The 15,735-nt window shown below is 45.6% G+C and overlaps 2 protein-coding genes across 4 annotated transcripts in view; both read left to right on the top strand.

Moving 5' to 3' along the window:
• kank2 (KN motif and ankyrin repeat domains 2) overlaps positions 1–11,020 on the top strand; it is a 23,399-nt gene extending 12,379 nt beyond the window's left edge. For 2 of the 3 annotated variants that reach the window (XM_012833791.3, XM_031575491.2), the window contains exons 3-13: positions 961–1,045; positions 2,260–3,795; positions 4,039–4,257; positions 4,361–4,466; positions 4,931–5,668; positions 5,827–5,914; positions 6,029–6,248; positions 7,318–7,460; positions 7,868–8,068; positions 8,615–8,713; positions 8,983–11,020. In XM_012833791.3, coding sequence (XP_012689245.2) covers positions 1,009–1,045; positions 2,260–3,795; positions 4,039–4,257; positions 4,361–4,466; positions 4,931–5,668; positions 5,827–5,914; positions 6,029–6,248; positions 7,318–7,460; positions 7,868–8,068; positions 8,615–8,713; positions 8,983–9,039 — 3,444 coding nt within the window. In that variant the 5' untranslated portion in view covers positions 961–1,008 and the 3' untranslated portion in view covers positions 9,040–11,020. The remainder of the gene's footprint in view (positions 1–960; positions 1,046–2,259; positions 3,796–4,038; positions 4,258–4,360; positions 4,467–4,930; positions 5,669–5,826; positions 5,915–6,028; positions 6,249–7,317; positions 7,461–7,867; positions 8,069–8,614; positions 8,714–8,982) is intronic. The other variant, XM_031575496.2, reaches the window with a different exon arrangement.
• A 148-nt stretch (positions 11,021–11,168) lies between these two features.
• LOC105905753 (hemoglobin subunit alpha-1-like) lies at positions 11,169–13,826 on the top strand. Its single transcript, XM_012833794.3, has 3 exons — positions 11,169–13,042; positions 13,141–13,348; positions 13,585–13,826. The coding sequence occupies exons 1-3, from the start codon at positions 12,948–12,950 to the stop codon at positions 13,711–13,713; spliced, it is 432 nt and encodes a 143-aa protein (XP_012689248.1). The 5' UTR covers positions 11,169–12,947; the 3' UTR covers positions 13,714–13,826.
• Positions 13,827–15,735: the final 1,909 nt, after the last annotated feature.

The following is a 15,735-nucleotide window of genomic DNA, read 5'->3' as shown; positions in this document are numbered from 1 at the left end:
CAGAGCAACGGGGGAGAGAAGAGATGAGAGGAGAAAGTTTGAGGGGGAGAGAGAGCAGAAGAGGGGGAAGAGAGGATGAAAGGGAACCATGGAGAGCAAAAATGTGTTTGTGCATGTGTATATATCTGTGTGTGTGTGTGTGTGTGTGCATGTAACTGTACTGCCACACTGTGAACCTTAGTGAGTGTTTCACGAACGACTCCTAATAAGGCTGCAAATGGCAGCTCTGGTCGGACGTCTATCCTGAAGCTCACTGCCAAAAAACTTTTCCCCCCTTCAGCCTCCGGTCTCCCCCTGTAATAATAGCATAGAGATAGGACCGAGCGTCACACAGAGAGAGAGAGAGAGAGAGAGGCGAATAAGAGGCCGAGTCTTTCCACCCCTGAAGACACTCAGTACCCTAAACAGACCCTGTCATTTAGACGTCCTCCTGGTGTCCTGTGAGGGAGTTGGACAGGCTCAATAAAGGCAGTAACGTTCCAGGCTGCGATGGGGCATCCTTTATTTGCCCCACTTTTGTCCCACTGGTCAGGCCTGCGAGTGGGATACCCTTTACTCTGGATTCCTCCCCGCGTCCCGTGCCTGCTGTGTGTGTGGTGCAAGGGGCCTGTGCGTGTCTTTGTATGCGAGTATGTGCGTTAGTGTGTGAGTGTGAGTGAGTGTGAGTGTGAGTGTGAGTGTGTGTTATGCTAAGAGATTTCTTTGTGGAGTGTGTGTTTGCATGTGTCTATGAGTGTATACTTGTCTATGAGTGTGGGTGTGTGTGTGTTTTTGATACGCTGAGATATTTTTGAGTGGAGGGTGCCCCCTGAAGGTTAAGCAGCTGGTCCTCCACCCCCATCTGAATACAGATGTCGGTTTTGCTTGCCTAATGCTACTGAGCCCAGTTAAAGTGTCTTTGTGTGTTAAAGTCTTTATGTGTTAATGCATTTATGTGTTCGTGTATTTTTGTTTCTGCAGGTGAGGTGAACCGTGGGGTGAACGCGAGACTGCAGCCACGGGCGAATCATGGCTCAGGTGCTGCATATGGACCCCAGCTTCCCAGGTACACAGCCTCAAAGACTTTCAAATACTTACCCAAATACAGCAACTTAAGTCATGTCTGATAAATACTTACCCAAATACAGCAACTTAAGTCATCATGTCTGATAAATACTTACCCAAATACAGCAACTTAAGTCATCATGTCTGATAAATACTTACCCAAATACAGCAACTTAAGTCATGTCTGATAAATACTTACCCAAATACAGCAACTTAAGTCATGTCTGATAAATACTTACCCAAATACAGCAACTTAGGTCATGTCTGATAAATACTTACCCAAATACAGCAACTTAAGTCATGTCTGATAAATACTTACCCAAATACAGCAACTTAAGTCATCATGTCTGATAAATACTTACCCAAATACAGCAACTTAAGTTATCATGTCTGATAAATACTTACCCAAATACAGCAACTTAAGTCATGTCTGATAAATACTTACCCAAATACAGCAATTGAGCAACGTTATCCGTGTCAATGAAATACTAACCAAGATAGAGCAGTTTAATTCGCATCGATGGGTACAAAATGGGACAGTTCCTATTTCATAAATTGGTGTGTCACTTTTTGAAGAGAGAGCAACTTAATTCATGCCAAATGGGAAATTCCCGTCCCATAAGTGTGTGAGTCGCTTAACGTCACAACACAAACATCTCCTCTCAAGAAATAATAGATCTTGAACAGAATTCTGTTTATTGTATTACCATGTCCTCAAGTTCCCCATCATGCAATCAGTGGTTAATACCAGTGCTCACTGTTGATGTCATTCTCCACTAACAAACAAGAGTCAGGCAGCCAGTTATCACCAGTGCTCACCGTTGATGTCATTCTCCACTAACAAACAGCAGGCAGCCACTTTATTCAATTAGAGTGTCAGACAGAGGACCACATGTTGCAGGATATTTTGAAGGAAGGTATAGTACAGTCCTCGAGGAAGTCCCTGGGAACCGTAGCTAAAGATAGTCTGAACCTTTCTGGGTCCAGCCTCCCTTCTGTATCTACGCATCGCTCTTTCAAGTCACTGTTACAGCAAATCCTGGAGCAGAACGTGGCCTGGGAGTTCATGCCTCTCTGTGTAGTCTGATTGGGAGATTAGACTGAGATTTCCGGCAGTTTAGAGTTGATTTCCTCTCTCTCTTTCTTTCTCTCTCTCTCTCTCTGTCTCTCTCTCTCTGTCTGTCTCTCTCTCTCTCTCTATCACTCCCGCTACAGGGAAGCTCAACCCCCCTGCACCCCCTTCCTTGCACGGAAAGGATGCGGAGGCCCCTTACTCTGTGGAGACGCCCTACGGCTACCGTCTGGACCTCGACTTCCTCAAGTACGTCAATGACATCGAGAAGGGCAACACAATCAAGCGCGTGCCCGTCCAGCGGAGGCCCCGCTACGGCTCCCTGCCGCGCGGCTATGGCTACACCGGCTCCTGGTGGACCTCCACCGAGTCGCTGTGCTCCAACACTAGCGTGGACAGCCGACACTCCTCCTTCTCCTACTGCGCACCGGGCTACCACCACCCCCACCACGCCTCCTCGGCTGCCGCCACCATGCAGCGGCCCAGCTTCAGCGCGGCCCGCGTGGAGAGGACCCTGCTGGACGCCCGCCGCAAGCTGGAGGAAGAGAAGGAGAGCCGGCGCTTCTCCCACCTGGGCAGCATGCACAGCAGCGTGGCCGGCTCCACCACTTCCCTCTCCAGCGCCCACAGCTACAACCGCTCCCATGGTGGCGGAGGAGGAGGAGGAGGAGGAGGAGGAGGCGGCTCCTACACGCCAATGAGCTCGGGGCTCTCCACGCCGGTGTCCCCGACGCCGGCACACCTGCAGCACGTGCGCGAGCAGATGGCGTCGGCCCTGCGTAAGATCCGCGAGCTGGAGGAGCAGGTGAAGACCATCCCCGTGCTGCAGGTGAAGATCTCCGTGCTGCAGGAGGAGAAGAGGCAGCTGAGCGTGCAGCTCAAGAGCCAGAAGTTCCTGGGCCACACGCTGGGCTTCGGCGGCGGCAGCAGCGGTGGGCGAGGGAGGCCCCGCGGCGAGCTCTACATCGACATCCCTGAGGAGGATACCACAACGGCGGCAGGGACTAAGGCGACAGCGACCGGCGTCACAGCAGGCGCCGACAGGGCGAGCGGGGGGCTGTCACCCACTCCGCAAGCCGACGGCTCCCGGCAGGACTCCGGCTGCGAGATCGAGGACACGGTGATTGTTGGCGGGGCGCGACCCGGCGCACGCAAAGAGGTGCGAACCATCGGGGTGGGGCCAGAGGAGAAAGAGGGGGAGAGGGAGAGGTGCTACCGGCAGGTGGGTGTCGGTGTGCGGGAGCAGGACCTAGGGCTGCTGCCCGAGACCGAGTCCCTTAAGACCCAGGTGAGTCGGCTGGAGGCGCAACTGAAGAGAGCGATGCAGGAGATCCAGAGCTCCCAGGAGCAGGTGGAGACTGCCCAGAGGGAGAGGGAGAGGCAGGCCCAGCTCCAGCGCCAGCCCCAGGCCGAGCACCCGGTCAAGGCCACCAGCCTGGGCTGGCAGGAGCAGCAGCAGCAGGGTGGCGGCAGATTGACGGGGTCCAGCCTGCAGACGGTGGTCAGCTTCACCCAGCAGCCCCAACAACGCGAGCAGAGGACCGTGGGCATCCAGGTGTATACGCTGGAGCAGCCCATGCTGGTGAGGGCGCAGGGGGGCCCCTCCATTGCCAGCGCGCCCTCTGGAACCGTCCTGGAGGGGCCACTCAGGGGCCAGGCGGAGGCTCTCAGCCCAGAGGGTAGGCTTGACTACCGGAATGCACTTGGAATGTTCCCAGAATGTTCTAGAAATTGGCAGCTGTTAAATGAATATGAGCACTTTGTTGATATCTGATTTAGTTTGAATATTTGACATTCAAAAATTCTTTGTTTGAATTTTTGAGATATGTAATCTTTGTGATTTTGTGTGTCATGGTATTTGTGTGCTGCACCTTCCTCCATTGTTCTCTGACCCTTGTGCCTCTTGTTGTGTTGACTCTCAGAAGGGCCCCGAGAGCTGCCCATCGCAATCAGCTCCAAGCAAGTGAGAGAGGTCCTTCTGAAGAGCGAGGTGTCCTCCTCAGTGCCTGTCACCAGCCCTGTGGCTGTCATGGAGACCAAGTGCCATCAGGTTACCCCCTTGAATCAGGGGTCCAATGAAGAAGAGGCTTGTCAGCACACAACTGTGGAGGTTCTCCAGGCGGAGGAGTCTACTAAGCCAGGTAAAACAGCCATGCAAAAGTAAATCATTACCATTTCCCTTACATGATACAGCTTTTGAACTCAAAGCAGATTAGAGATGAATTGGTCTTCTCTTCTCCTCAGCCTCTCCCCAGTCCACTCTGAGATCTATTATGAAGCGGAAAGCAGACGGGGAGCCTGGCTCTCCCACCACTAAGAAGAATCTACAGTTTATCGGGGTGAATGGAGGGTAAGTCTGGGTTTGAACACAACTTGAACACTCAAAGTGTTGAACTGGAATCCCATTAGTCCTTACATACAAAAGCTCTAGTATTAAACTGAAGAGATAGGGTATGGGTATGATTACCATCAGTGCAGGGTGTGGCACAATTCTGTCAGCACAGCTTCTGTCATAATAGAAGCTGCCGTGGTAAACTGACAACATAGTGCCTATTTGTTATATAATGTATATCTGTACTGAACCTGTCATAGTTGGCTTGGTCATTGATCTGTGTGTGTGTGTGTGTGCGTGTGCGTGTGCGTGTGCGTGTGTGTGTGTGTTTGTGCTCGTGTGTGTGTGTTTGTGCTCGCGTGTGTGTGTGTGTGTGCGCGCGTGTGTGCGTGTGCCTGTGCGTGTGCGTGTGCTTGTGTGTGTGCGTGTGTGTGTGCGCGTGTGCCTGTCCGTGTGCGTATGCGTGTGCGTGCGCCCTGCAGGTATGAATCCACATCCTCGGAGGAGAGCAGTAGCGAGAGCTCAGAAGATGAGAGCGACACGAGTGAATACCACGAGGCCCCTGAGAAGCTTCCGGAGTCTGGAGCCCGACCGCCTCACCCTGAGGCCACCGGTCCGCCTGTGACTGCAGCTGCCCAAGAGCCTCCCTTCCCAGAGCCCCCGCAACAGCTCAGCACTGCCCAGCCAACGGCCAATGAGCCACCGGTTCCTCAAAGCACTAGCCAATCACCTGTCACGGATGCAAGCCTTCAACAGACTGTTAGCCTATCACCAGCCACTGCTGTGGCCACAGGGCACTGTGCCACTCAGATTGTAGCCACAGCCTCTGTGCCACCTCTAGCCAGTGGCAGCTCCTCTGGGCAGGGAGATGCCAGCCCTCAGCAGACTGCCAGCCATGGGTTGGTCCCCGACACCCAACGGCCCGCTGTCCAACCAGCTTCCACTTCTCCACCTGCCTCGGAACAGACTGCTCCCCAAGCCAAACCCACTGACTCTAGTGCTACCCAGTCAGATGCCCAAGAGCTCACGACTCAAACCACTTCCCCCACCCCCCAGCAGCAAGCTAGCCAATCAAAAACCACTGACCTTACTCCTCAGCAGGGAGCCAGCAAATCACCAGCCACAGATTCCAGCTCCCAGCAACATACAAGTCAATCCACAGCCACAGAACCAGCAACTGGGAATGTATGCTCTGCATCGTCAGCCAATCAGGAAAGCAAGTGAGTTGAGGATGGTATGGCAGGGCATTAGTTATATACTATCAGTATGCATCTATTCTTCTTATACAGTAACATTTAATCAAATGTGTATGGGATGAATTTGTGCATAGTTTTTTTAGTTTTTTTTTAAATGTATCATCTTGTGCTTTGTCTTTCAGACTGGAACTTAGTGAGAGCCTGATAACAGCACTTCATACCCTTCAGAAAGCTCTTGGTGAACCGAATGCATTCAGCCAGCAGGAGGCGGTATGATTCATTTTTTTTTGTCTTGGACTGTCGTATGTTTTCCACAATGAGAGGTGAAAAGGGGGTGTGTGTGTGTGTGTGTGTCATTCTTATCATGTTATTAAATGCCAACAGCGGACAGCCTACACTACGGTACTTCAGGAGTGGCTGCGTGTGTCGTGTCATAAAGGCGCAGACACAGCGGTAGTTAGGGCCTACATGGACGCCTTCGCCTCCGTCTCTCCCCAGCTGCTGGAGTTTGTCGTCAACATGGCCGACGGAAACGGCAACACTGCCCTGCACTACACTGTCTCTCACTCCAACTTCCCTGTGGTCAAACTACTGCTGGACACTGGTTAGTGTGTGTGTGTGTGTGTGTGTGTGTGTGTGTGTGTGTGTGTGTGTGTGTGTGTGTGTGTGTGTGTGTGTGTGTGTGTGTGTGTGTGTGTGTGTGTGTGTGTGTGTGTGTGTGTGTGTGTGTGTGTCTGTGTCTGTGTCTGTGTCTGTGTCTGTGTCTGTGTGTGTGTGTGTGTGTGTATGTGTGTGACTGTCTCATTGTGTGTTTGTATTAACACACATGAACTTATCAAACATACTGTTTCTAATAGTATTAACACTTACTGAGTTGTATGTATTAGTGTATCTATTGTGTTGAATATGGGTGGGTATGAGTGCATGTGTCTGTGTATGTTGATGTGTTGAAACCAGACAATCTCGAATCCAATAGTTTCTAACAAAAAAACAGATTTATTACAATTTCCAGATAAACCAATTCAAACCAATACAAACCAGTTAGCATTACAGACATAACAGAAATCTAGGAATCCAAGAGTAAAGGGTCTTCCTTATAGCAGAGATGAGGTACCTCAAAGCAACAGAGCAAGACTAGGAGCAAGAGAAGAGCAGAAAAGCAAGAGAAGCTATCGAACTAAGAAACTGTGGCTGACACTATGCCTCTTGAGTGAAACTTAAGTATCTACTGTTATGATAGAAGATTAATCATAACACACTGAAACACCTTCATTCAGGGGTCAGACACACATTCATTACGAATACAAAGAGTAAAACTAGATGTTGTATCATTGGAAGACATCAAGAAGTAAGCAGATTGGTTACACAGCAGATTAACATGTGGAGTACATCAGAACTCCGAAGAATAATGACGTAAAACCACAAACAGAGATTAGAGTAACCAGAGCAGGGGTACGTGAGGACATGCACACACACACCTAGAAACGCACTTCATACCAACTTAAGTGATGTTTGTCATTTTCCCTGTGCAATCAAACACTACTTTATCATTACAATTTTGACTTTAATAAAGCCTTATTTTCACAGTGTTCAGTGCTTGTTCAGTCTCGTGTCTCAAAGCTTAGCTCACCCTGAATGTGAGTTGACCACCTGTCCCCTGCATTCCTGTACAGGCCTGTGTAATGCAGACAAGCAGAACAAGGCCGGCTACACAGCCATCATGCTGACCGCTTTGGCTGCCTTCAGCTCCGACAGCGACCTGCAGACCGTCCTCCAGCTGCTGCGAACAGGGGATGTCAATGCCAAAGCCAGCCAGGTAGGGTGCAGAGTGGTGCTGCCTAACTGTGTGTGTGTGTGTGTGTGTGTGTGTGTGTGTGTGTGTGTGTGTGTGTGTGTGTGTGTGTGTGTGTGTGTGTGTGTGTGTGTGTGTGTGTGTGTGTGTGATTGTGCTTTTGTGGCAAGGTTGGATGTTACTGTCCAAGGATGTTGGTCTCCCTGTCTGTGTGCATATGTGTGTGTGTGTGTGTCTGTGTCAATGTACTTCTGTGGCTGGGCTGATGGCTATTTCCCTGTGGGCGCACTGGTCACTCTGACCGCATGTGTGTGCATGGGGGGTTGTCTGTGTGATTCTACTTCTACAGCTGTCCTGGTTGGTATTTTTTATGTAAGGGCATTGGTCAGCTTGACCGTGTGTGTGTGTGTGTGTGTGTGTGTGTCCTCCAGGCGGGTCAGACGGCTCTCATGCTGGCGGTGAGCCACGGTCGTGGGGACATGGTGCGGGCGCTGCTCTCCTGTGGTGCCCAGGTCAATCTCCGTGACGACGACGGCTCCACGGCGCTCATGTGCGCGTGTGAGCACGGCCATGTGGACATCGTACGGCAGCTGCTTTCGGTGCCCGGCTGTGACGCAACACTGACTGATAACGTGAGGCTCCGGCCACCTTCCCCTCCTCTTCCAGTCCTATCCTTCCACACTCTGTCCTGTTGCTATGCATCCATTTCAATGCTTTTTCACATCTTCTTTTCTAACACTGTTCCTGTTGTACAGTAAGATAGTGCAAAATGACCAGATTTCATTTTAAGATCGATAGGTAGATAGATGGATGGATTGGTAGATAGATAGAAAGATAGATGAATAGATAGATAGAGAAAGAGAGAGAGAGAGAGAGAGAAGGTGTTGCTGTATGACTGCTGTTATCATGTTGTCATTTAGTGTCTGTCTGTCTGTCTGTCTGTCTGTCTCTTCAAGCACAGCTCTCTCCTTTTCACTGGAGGCCAGTCAGAATGACTGATAGGTAGATAAGATGGATTGGTAGATAGATAGATAGATAGATAGATAGATAGATAAAGAGAGAGAGAGAGAGAGAGAGAGAGAGAGAGAGAGAGAGAGAGAAAGTGTTACTGTATGACTGTATGTACTGTACTGAATGATAGTTACGTGTCTGTCTGTCTCCCTGTCTGTCTCTTCAAGGATGGCAGCACAGCTCTCTCCATTGCACTAGAGGCCAGTCAGAATGACATCGCTGTGCTTCTTTATGCACACCTCAACTTTGCAAAGCCTCCGTCCCCTGTGAGTGCTAACTCTCTTATGTGCACACACACACACACACACACACACACACACACACACACACACACACACACACACATACATACACACACACACACACACACACACATACACACACAAGCAAACACACACACACACACACACACACACACACACAAGCAAACACACAGACACACATCCATACATCCATGGATATGCAATAATTCCAGTGATTTCGTTTCAGTCATGTTTTTACTTTCCACACCTCTTACGTGTTCATTCTTCCTCAGGTGTCACCAAAGTCCCCACTGTTGGGCTCTTCTCCCCCTACTGGTGAAATGAAGTAATGACAGAAGAGAATGGATTTAGTGTATTGAACACAACTTCCACCACCATTTCCTCATGCATTCCACCATAATCCTGTGCGTGTGTGTGTACGCACACGTGCATTTGAGTATGTGTGCGTGTGTGTGTGTGTGTGTGTGTGTGTGCATACCCCTGTGTCTCTATGTGCAATTTTGAATACCCGCATTTCTCATATGTGTGTCCGTGTGCGCAAATCGATATAGTATGTGTGATATTGTGTTGTCTATAGGACGTATATAATGGAAATGCGCGCACATATGCAACAAAGCACTTGACACAACACACATAAGTCTTTTGGAGACACGTATTTGTTTTGTCTGTGGTGACAATATCAAGGTGAGCTCTCTCAGATTTGTCGTTTTGCTTGGACAGAATATGGGCTGAGTCATTAGGTTGTGTTTGTTTGCAGTGGCAATAACATGATGGAATCTATTCTCACAGGCTATTCAGCGATATCAGTACACACATTCATACCTGTTTCACGTCCATATCAGTGGAGTAAAGCAGGAGGCTTTTAATAAGCATTAGACATTACACATACGCTGTTGTAGTCCATGTTTCATTTGTAAAATCTTTAACTTGTATCAACCAATATGTTTAATTGAGCGTTTTTCAGTCACGCGGATTCTGTTGCATACGAACGCATCAGTTGTTTCACTGTACTGTCAGGGAGTTTCTGTTTAGGTGTCGAAACAGACATCAAAGTGTCCTTTTGAAATGCAACTGCCTTGAGAGTACTCGGTGGCACCCCAGCATCCAGAACTACTCAGACAAACAAACAGATAACAAGCCATTTCAGCACAATTACAATATGTCTACAGAAAGGACCTTTATTTTTAATGCTTTGTTTGTACTATTTTGATAGCATTTTTAAGCCATTTTGAAAAAGTTACAGTTTTAACAAGAACAACACTTCTCAAGTCCTCTCCGTTCATACTGAATTGCAGTACACTATGCTTTTATTGAATAGCAACCTCAAGGAACTGCCTTAGTGTGTTGTCATAACAGCGATCCCTCTGCAAAAATGGCTGAACCAGACAGGTAGTCAGAATCATAGAGTGTATATAAAAGTCCTCTTTTTTCCAATCATTGTTTAGTATCTAACTCTCACAAGTTCCCTGGATACGATGGTAATATACCTAGAAAATTGGCTTTCCCAATATTGATGTGGTGTTTGAATTTCTGATCAAAAATGGAATGTGATAGATTGAAAAAGTAAAAAAATAAATGTAAAAGTTAATCCTGGGATACCAGATACCAGAAGTGACTTCAAGTTCATTGGTCAATGACAAATCCGTAATAATCCATTAAGGTACTAGAGTATGAGGAAGAGCGGTTGATATGAGGCTTTTAGCGGTTTGACTTTGATATGGATGGTGATCTTGGGTCGGGCCAAGGTGGTGTCATTGTTTGGTACTGAGGTCTTTTCTGGGCCCTCCATATCTTTTGGCAGCTCAGTGGTCATCCATGATGAGAGATGTTCTGGAACCAGAAAGTGGAATCAAAGCTAAAAAAATAATCTATGAAGTATGTGATGAGTACGAAGGAGTGAAGTATACCCAAAACATTTAGTTAATATATGTCATCAGACTTTAGGAAGAAAATGGGTGAATCAAACATTAGAGAATTATTTCAGTATGCAAAAAGACATAATTGGATTTTTCTGGTAACTGAGATTTAGAGACATGCGTAGCAGAGAAAGGAAAATTGTGTCTAGGTTTTTTGTTAACACTCCTAGATTTTTTCACATACCTTTATATTTTGGACTAATTGGATTTTTTTCTATATTTTTTTTCTACATGTTTTCTGTATTTGCCTTTATATCTTTATATTAGTAATATCTCTTCACGGCTCTGTATGTCTGTATAAGTCATATTTGCCTTGTTCTATACCCGTACGTACTCACTTTTTACATTTTGTTTGGATTTTATGTTTTTTGAAAATAAACCTAGACCTTTACAAGCCTTGTGTGGATACTATACTGTAAAGCATAAATCTGTCAGTCTCTCTGCTTGTCAGTCAGCCTTTTTGCTTCATGCTCTCTCTGTCTCTCTCGCAATCCCTTTCTCCCTTTGTGCTTTCAATTAAAGTGTGGAGTCAGAGTTGCTTACGGCTTTATGTCCAGCAGATGGCGCGCTTTGACTAGCTTAACCGTTATGTTTACTCTCTTTCATTTGCTACTCAATTTGATAGCTGAGACAGCTTGATTACACACGTATGGTCAGCAGGGGGCGCCAGACTATTCCTAGCTGTAAAGTAGAGTAATTGCTGTTGGTTATTTATGGCATAAAATCCTACCTCACCCCCCAAATGAGATTTGACATTAAACACAAGCATACTTACCAAAAGCCGAACTGTTAACAATTGTTTACTGTTTAACTCTAAACGCAAACGCTATGTGGGCTATTCTTTGTCCTTCCAAACAAGGGCAATGGCTTTTGAATTGTGCTGCAACACTAGCTGTTTTAATAAATCAGTTGACAACAATTTCGAGTTTAGTTTAATATTAAGAATTTGGTAGATGATATATTATGTACTTGGAATAAAACATTGACAATAAAAACCACAAACTGTAACTTTATCAAGTGTAAAAGGTGATCTAAAAAGATGGGTCTTAGGCTAAAAAGTTGATTTAATCATACATTTCAAACAATTTATGCATCTAAACCGCAAAAATTGTGATCAGTATTTTCCTACATTCTGTAGGTTAATGCCCCACACTCCATAGAGCAGGGTAGGCTACCCATAGTGTTTCCTAAGAACAACAGGAAATGTGTGCCACCCATTCAATAGGGTGGCACCAGATCAGACGTCGAGATTAAATGTACATCTCAAAGTATGTTTTTCAATGATTGCCTCTGTCTTATCAGCTGTTGTCTGTGGGTGACAAATTGTACCAAAACCATTCTTAGTCGTACTTATGTATAGCTTTGTTAAACATGTAGCCTTGGCGTCATGAAACCCTTTGCAAAAATGGGGAATTGCAAAAATAACTCAATCAACACAACAGCAAATCATTTGTATATGCACCTCTATGGACTCTGGACTCTGGAGCATTCGATATGTCTGTTCATATTTGCCTGTTTACTTCCTTTAGCCACTTGACCATCAAGTTGTCCGATGAATACATTTTATATATGCATTTTTAATTGATTATATTAGATTAGTCGGAATAAAAACAATGATCTCAGCGCACATGTTTCTTAACAAAGCCAGAAACGAGTCTATTGGCCGGTGTAATCAAGAGAGTGGATTGGATGGACAACGGCTTACATTTGGGTGGGGCAAATAGGAATGGAAGCTCATGCCTTAATTCGACCAAATCAGACCTGCAGTGCTGACCATTGTGGCCTTATCTTAGGGACTGGGTCTGCAAGACCTGGCTATTTGTCCCGGATACAGAAAAGAAAACAAGGCTTTGGGTTATAGGGTCCACTGAAGACTTCTTATGTTGTTTTTTTTTCAGAAGACGCGACTTTTTGAGGTGAATAAATACCTTATTAATAATAGCAATATAAATATTAGCCAACTTTTGTGCTCGAAACGAAACTACAAAAAATTGCTCTTCGATAACTAAGCTACATATATTGCATATTTAGGGACAGCTTGTTTAGGCTTGCTGTGTTTCGTAATATTTAGTAGGTCTTATAGCCTATATTATGTGTGTATGTTTTGTACAGTCCTATATAGGCTTAATATTATTGGCCATAAGGTACAAATCCAGTGTTCGTCCAGTGCCAGATGCTATTTTTTCGGTGTCACCCAATAGAATGCCTTTGGAGGAGGAGTTTCAAAACAATGACTTCACATAAGACAATATATAAGCCCCCCGTCTCACCGAACAATTACAGGTTTTATTGTCTAGTTCAGCAACGACCAGACGTTAAAGATGAGCCTCACAGCTAAGGACAAAGCACTGGTGAAATCTTTCTTCGCCAAAATCGCACCGAAGGCGGAGGACATCGGTAATGAGGCGCTGTCCAGGTAGGCCTACAAACTTCCTTTTCTAGTGGCATTACTCGCCCAGCAACAACGAAAGTAGTATTACGTATTCACGTATTTTTCCCTCCATTTATTTTCAGGACCCTCTTCGTCTTTCCCCAGACGAAGACCTACTTCTCCCACTGGAAAGACGTGAGCCCTGGGTCTGCCGCTATCCGTAAGCATGGATTGACTGTCATGACAGGCTATATGGATGCTGTTGAGAAAATAGATGATATCGCGAACGGCCTTCTCACCCTGAGCGAGCTGCATGCCTTCACGCTGCGTGTGGATCCTGCCAACTTCAAGGTGTGTGACCAACAGTGTGGACTATGTTTTGTTTTAGTAAAGCATTTGTAGTAGGTTACTCTAAAATTGTATTAAAATAGTATTTATTGTTACACTTGATCTCTATTATTTGTAGCTTGACTGTTCTCTCCCCTGTACGTCGCTTTGGACAAAAGCGTCTGCTAAATGACTAAATATAAATGTAAAATTGGAATGAAGTCTCAAAACTCACTTGAATCATTCTACCCTTTTGACAGATCATAACCCACAATGTGCTTGTGGTGATGGCAATGTTTTATCCCGAGGACTTCACCCCCGAAGTGCATGTGGCTTGTGACAAGTTCTTTGGCAAAGTTAACCTGGCTTTGTCCGAGAAGTACCGTTAAAGCGGGAATAGAAGACAAGTCTCAACTGCTTCAATCGAGCCTGTCTTTGGTTCGAAGTAATCTGAGCGTTCAATAAATCAATGCAAGAAGTCAGTTCATGTGTCATGTATTTTTTTTTTATTGGGTGTATCTCTAACTCTGTGTGCTAAAATTCACTGAGTTACACACAAATAACAATTTATACGACCCTCAGTACAGAACTGCTTTAACTGCGCACCAGGCACAGTTGCTGGGAAGTATGACTGAGGGGGCATTTGAGATTTGCATGAAGGCCAACATTTTCTAGTAATAGATTGGTGTGAGGCTGCGATCGTATAGGCATTATTTTATGACAAAAAACCTACATCCAGCCTCTGTCAAATAATAACTCCATTTGCAGAACAAACGCAAATAAGCCTATAATGTAGAATATCTTGCTTGATGAAAGAATTATCTCAACTCAGCTGGAATTTTACCGGGGTGTCATCCTGGGGTGGGGTGGGCAATTGAACATAGCGTGGGCTTCTTACATAATTGGAACGTCATTTTTCGATATTTTTTTTTTTTGCAAAGACGTTTTGTTGAATATTAAGAATTGCCATATGACCGATGAGAGTGAGAACATATCATGATGCCAACTGGGCAACCTTTCAATGGACAAAAAACAACGTGAAACGTCCTCTAGGCTGCATTTGTCTGAAGGGTTCAAATGTGTGCTTATCCATTGAAGAACATGTCAATTCTGGCTGATATGAATGTATTCTTTATGTTGACGATTACAAAATAAAAGCACCCTTAAAAACTTGAACTTTAAAACGAGTTCAGGTTGAAAAATCCCTGTGAAGAGGAAAGGCTCTCTGAGCTGTTGGGATTGTCCATTGAGATAGACATGAAAATTGACATTGACGCCGTAATAAACATCTACAAACGCATGGCCAAAAGCATACCTTGATTTCGCTTCCAACTCTCAAACAGATTAAAATGTAAAACGTTCCACCCATTGCTTGTATTACATTATGGAGGTGTTTGCAAAATAACTTTAAAAAGCAAATAGGTGCACTCAAAAAAAACGAAACACTGGCAAGTGTTTCATTACCAAAATATAAATATGTTTGTATAACATGAATGTATTGCGTTTATGTTTGTTTAAAGGTTTGTTCTTGTTTGTTTAATGTCAAGCAACAAAAAATAACTAAATCAACATATATTGATTCAAGGAACATGATTTACTTCAATGACAAGTAGTGCTACTGCGCATGCTCCATACTCCTAGATATGTTTGGGGAATGACCCTAGTTCCTCTACATTGAAGAGTTCATGAAACAACACAACGTCAGTTTTACAAAATTATTATGCAGATAAAGTGGTCATATCCACATCGCTGGAACCATTTAGTAGTTAGACCAGGGGGCATGCACACACTGATGTCTTTTATTGGGTGCATTGGTACTTTAATGAATGGCAGTGGATATGGTTAACTACTTAGTGTGCCATTCAAGGGCCTGAAGCATATGCCTAAAGGAAATGCTTGGCCGAAAGCCATCAGGGGATTGCGTATGGTGGTCTCTGCATTGCTAGAACCCCTCATCTTGTCAGGCAAGTCAACATTAGCTACTATAGTTGAGGAGCTAGAGATGGCTCGAGAGTCTCGGAGAGGTCGTCTCTGGGTCCACTGCCTCATCACACCAGTGATAATCATCCACCTCTATCTCCGTGCTGAAAGAGAAGGTGACTGGCTGCTTCATGTGTATGCTTTGAACAGGATGATTCCATATTTCTTCGCTGCCCACCATTGGAACTATGCTAGGTATATACTGTATCTTGGCATGTGCTGGAAATTACATCATCTTTACCAGATACAATGCGGTCTGCATTTTTAGGCAGTGAACATGTTTGTCGTCATCACGCTGGGATTTGGAATTCGGTCTTTCTTGATCAGTTTGGTGAGCAAACTTATATCCATTATGGAAAATCCAAAGGAGACTTAGTTGACAAGTCTCTCTCATCTGATGCAGTATCGGAGTGGATATTCTCCCATCACCA

The sequence above is a fragment of the Clupea harengus genome, chromosome 1, assembly GCF_900700415.2.
Source record: "Clupea harengus chromosome 1, Ch_v2.0.2, whole genome shotgun sequence".
Taxonomy (NCBI): Eukaryota; Metazoa; Chordata; class Actinopteri; order Clupeiformes; family Clupeidae; genus Clupea; species Clupea harengus.
Note: the sequence above shows the minus strand (reverse complement) of the source record. Positions and strands in the feature narration are given on the sequence as shown.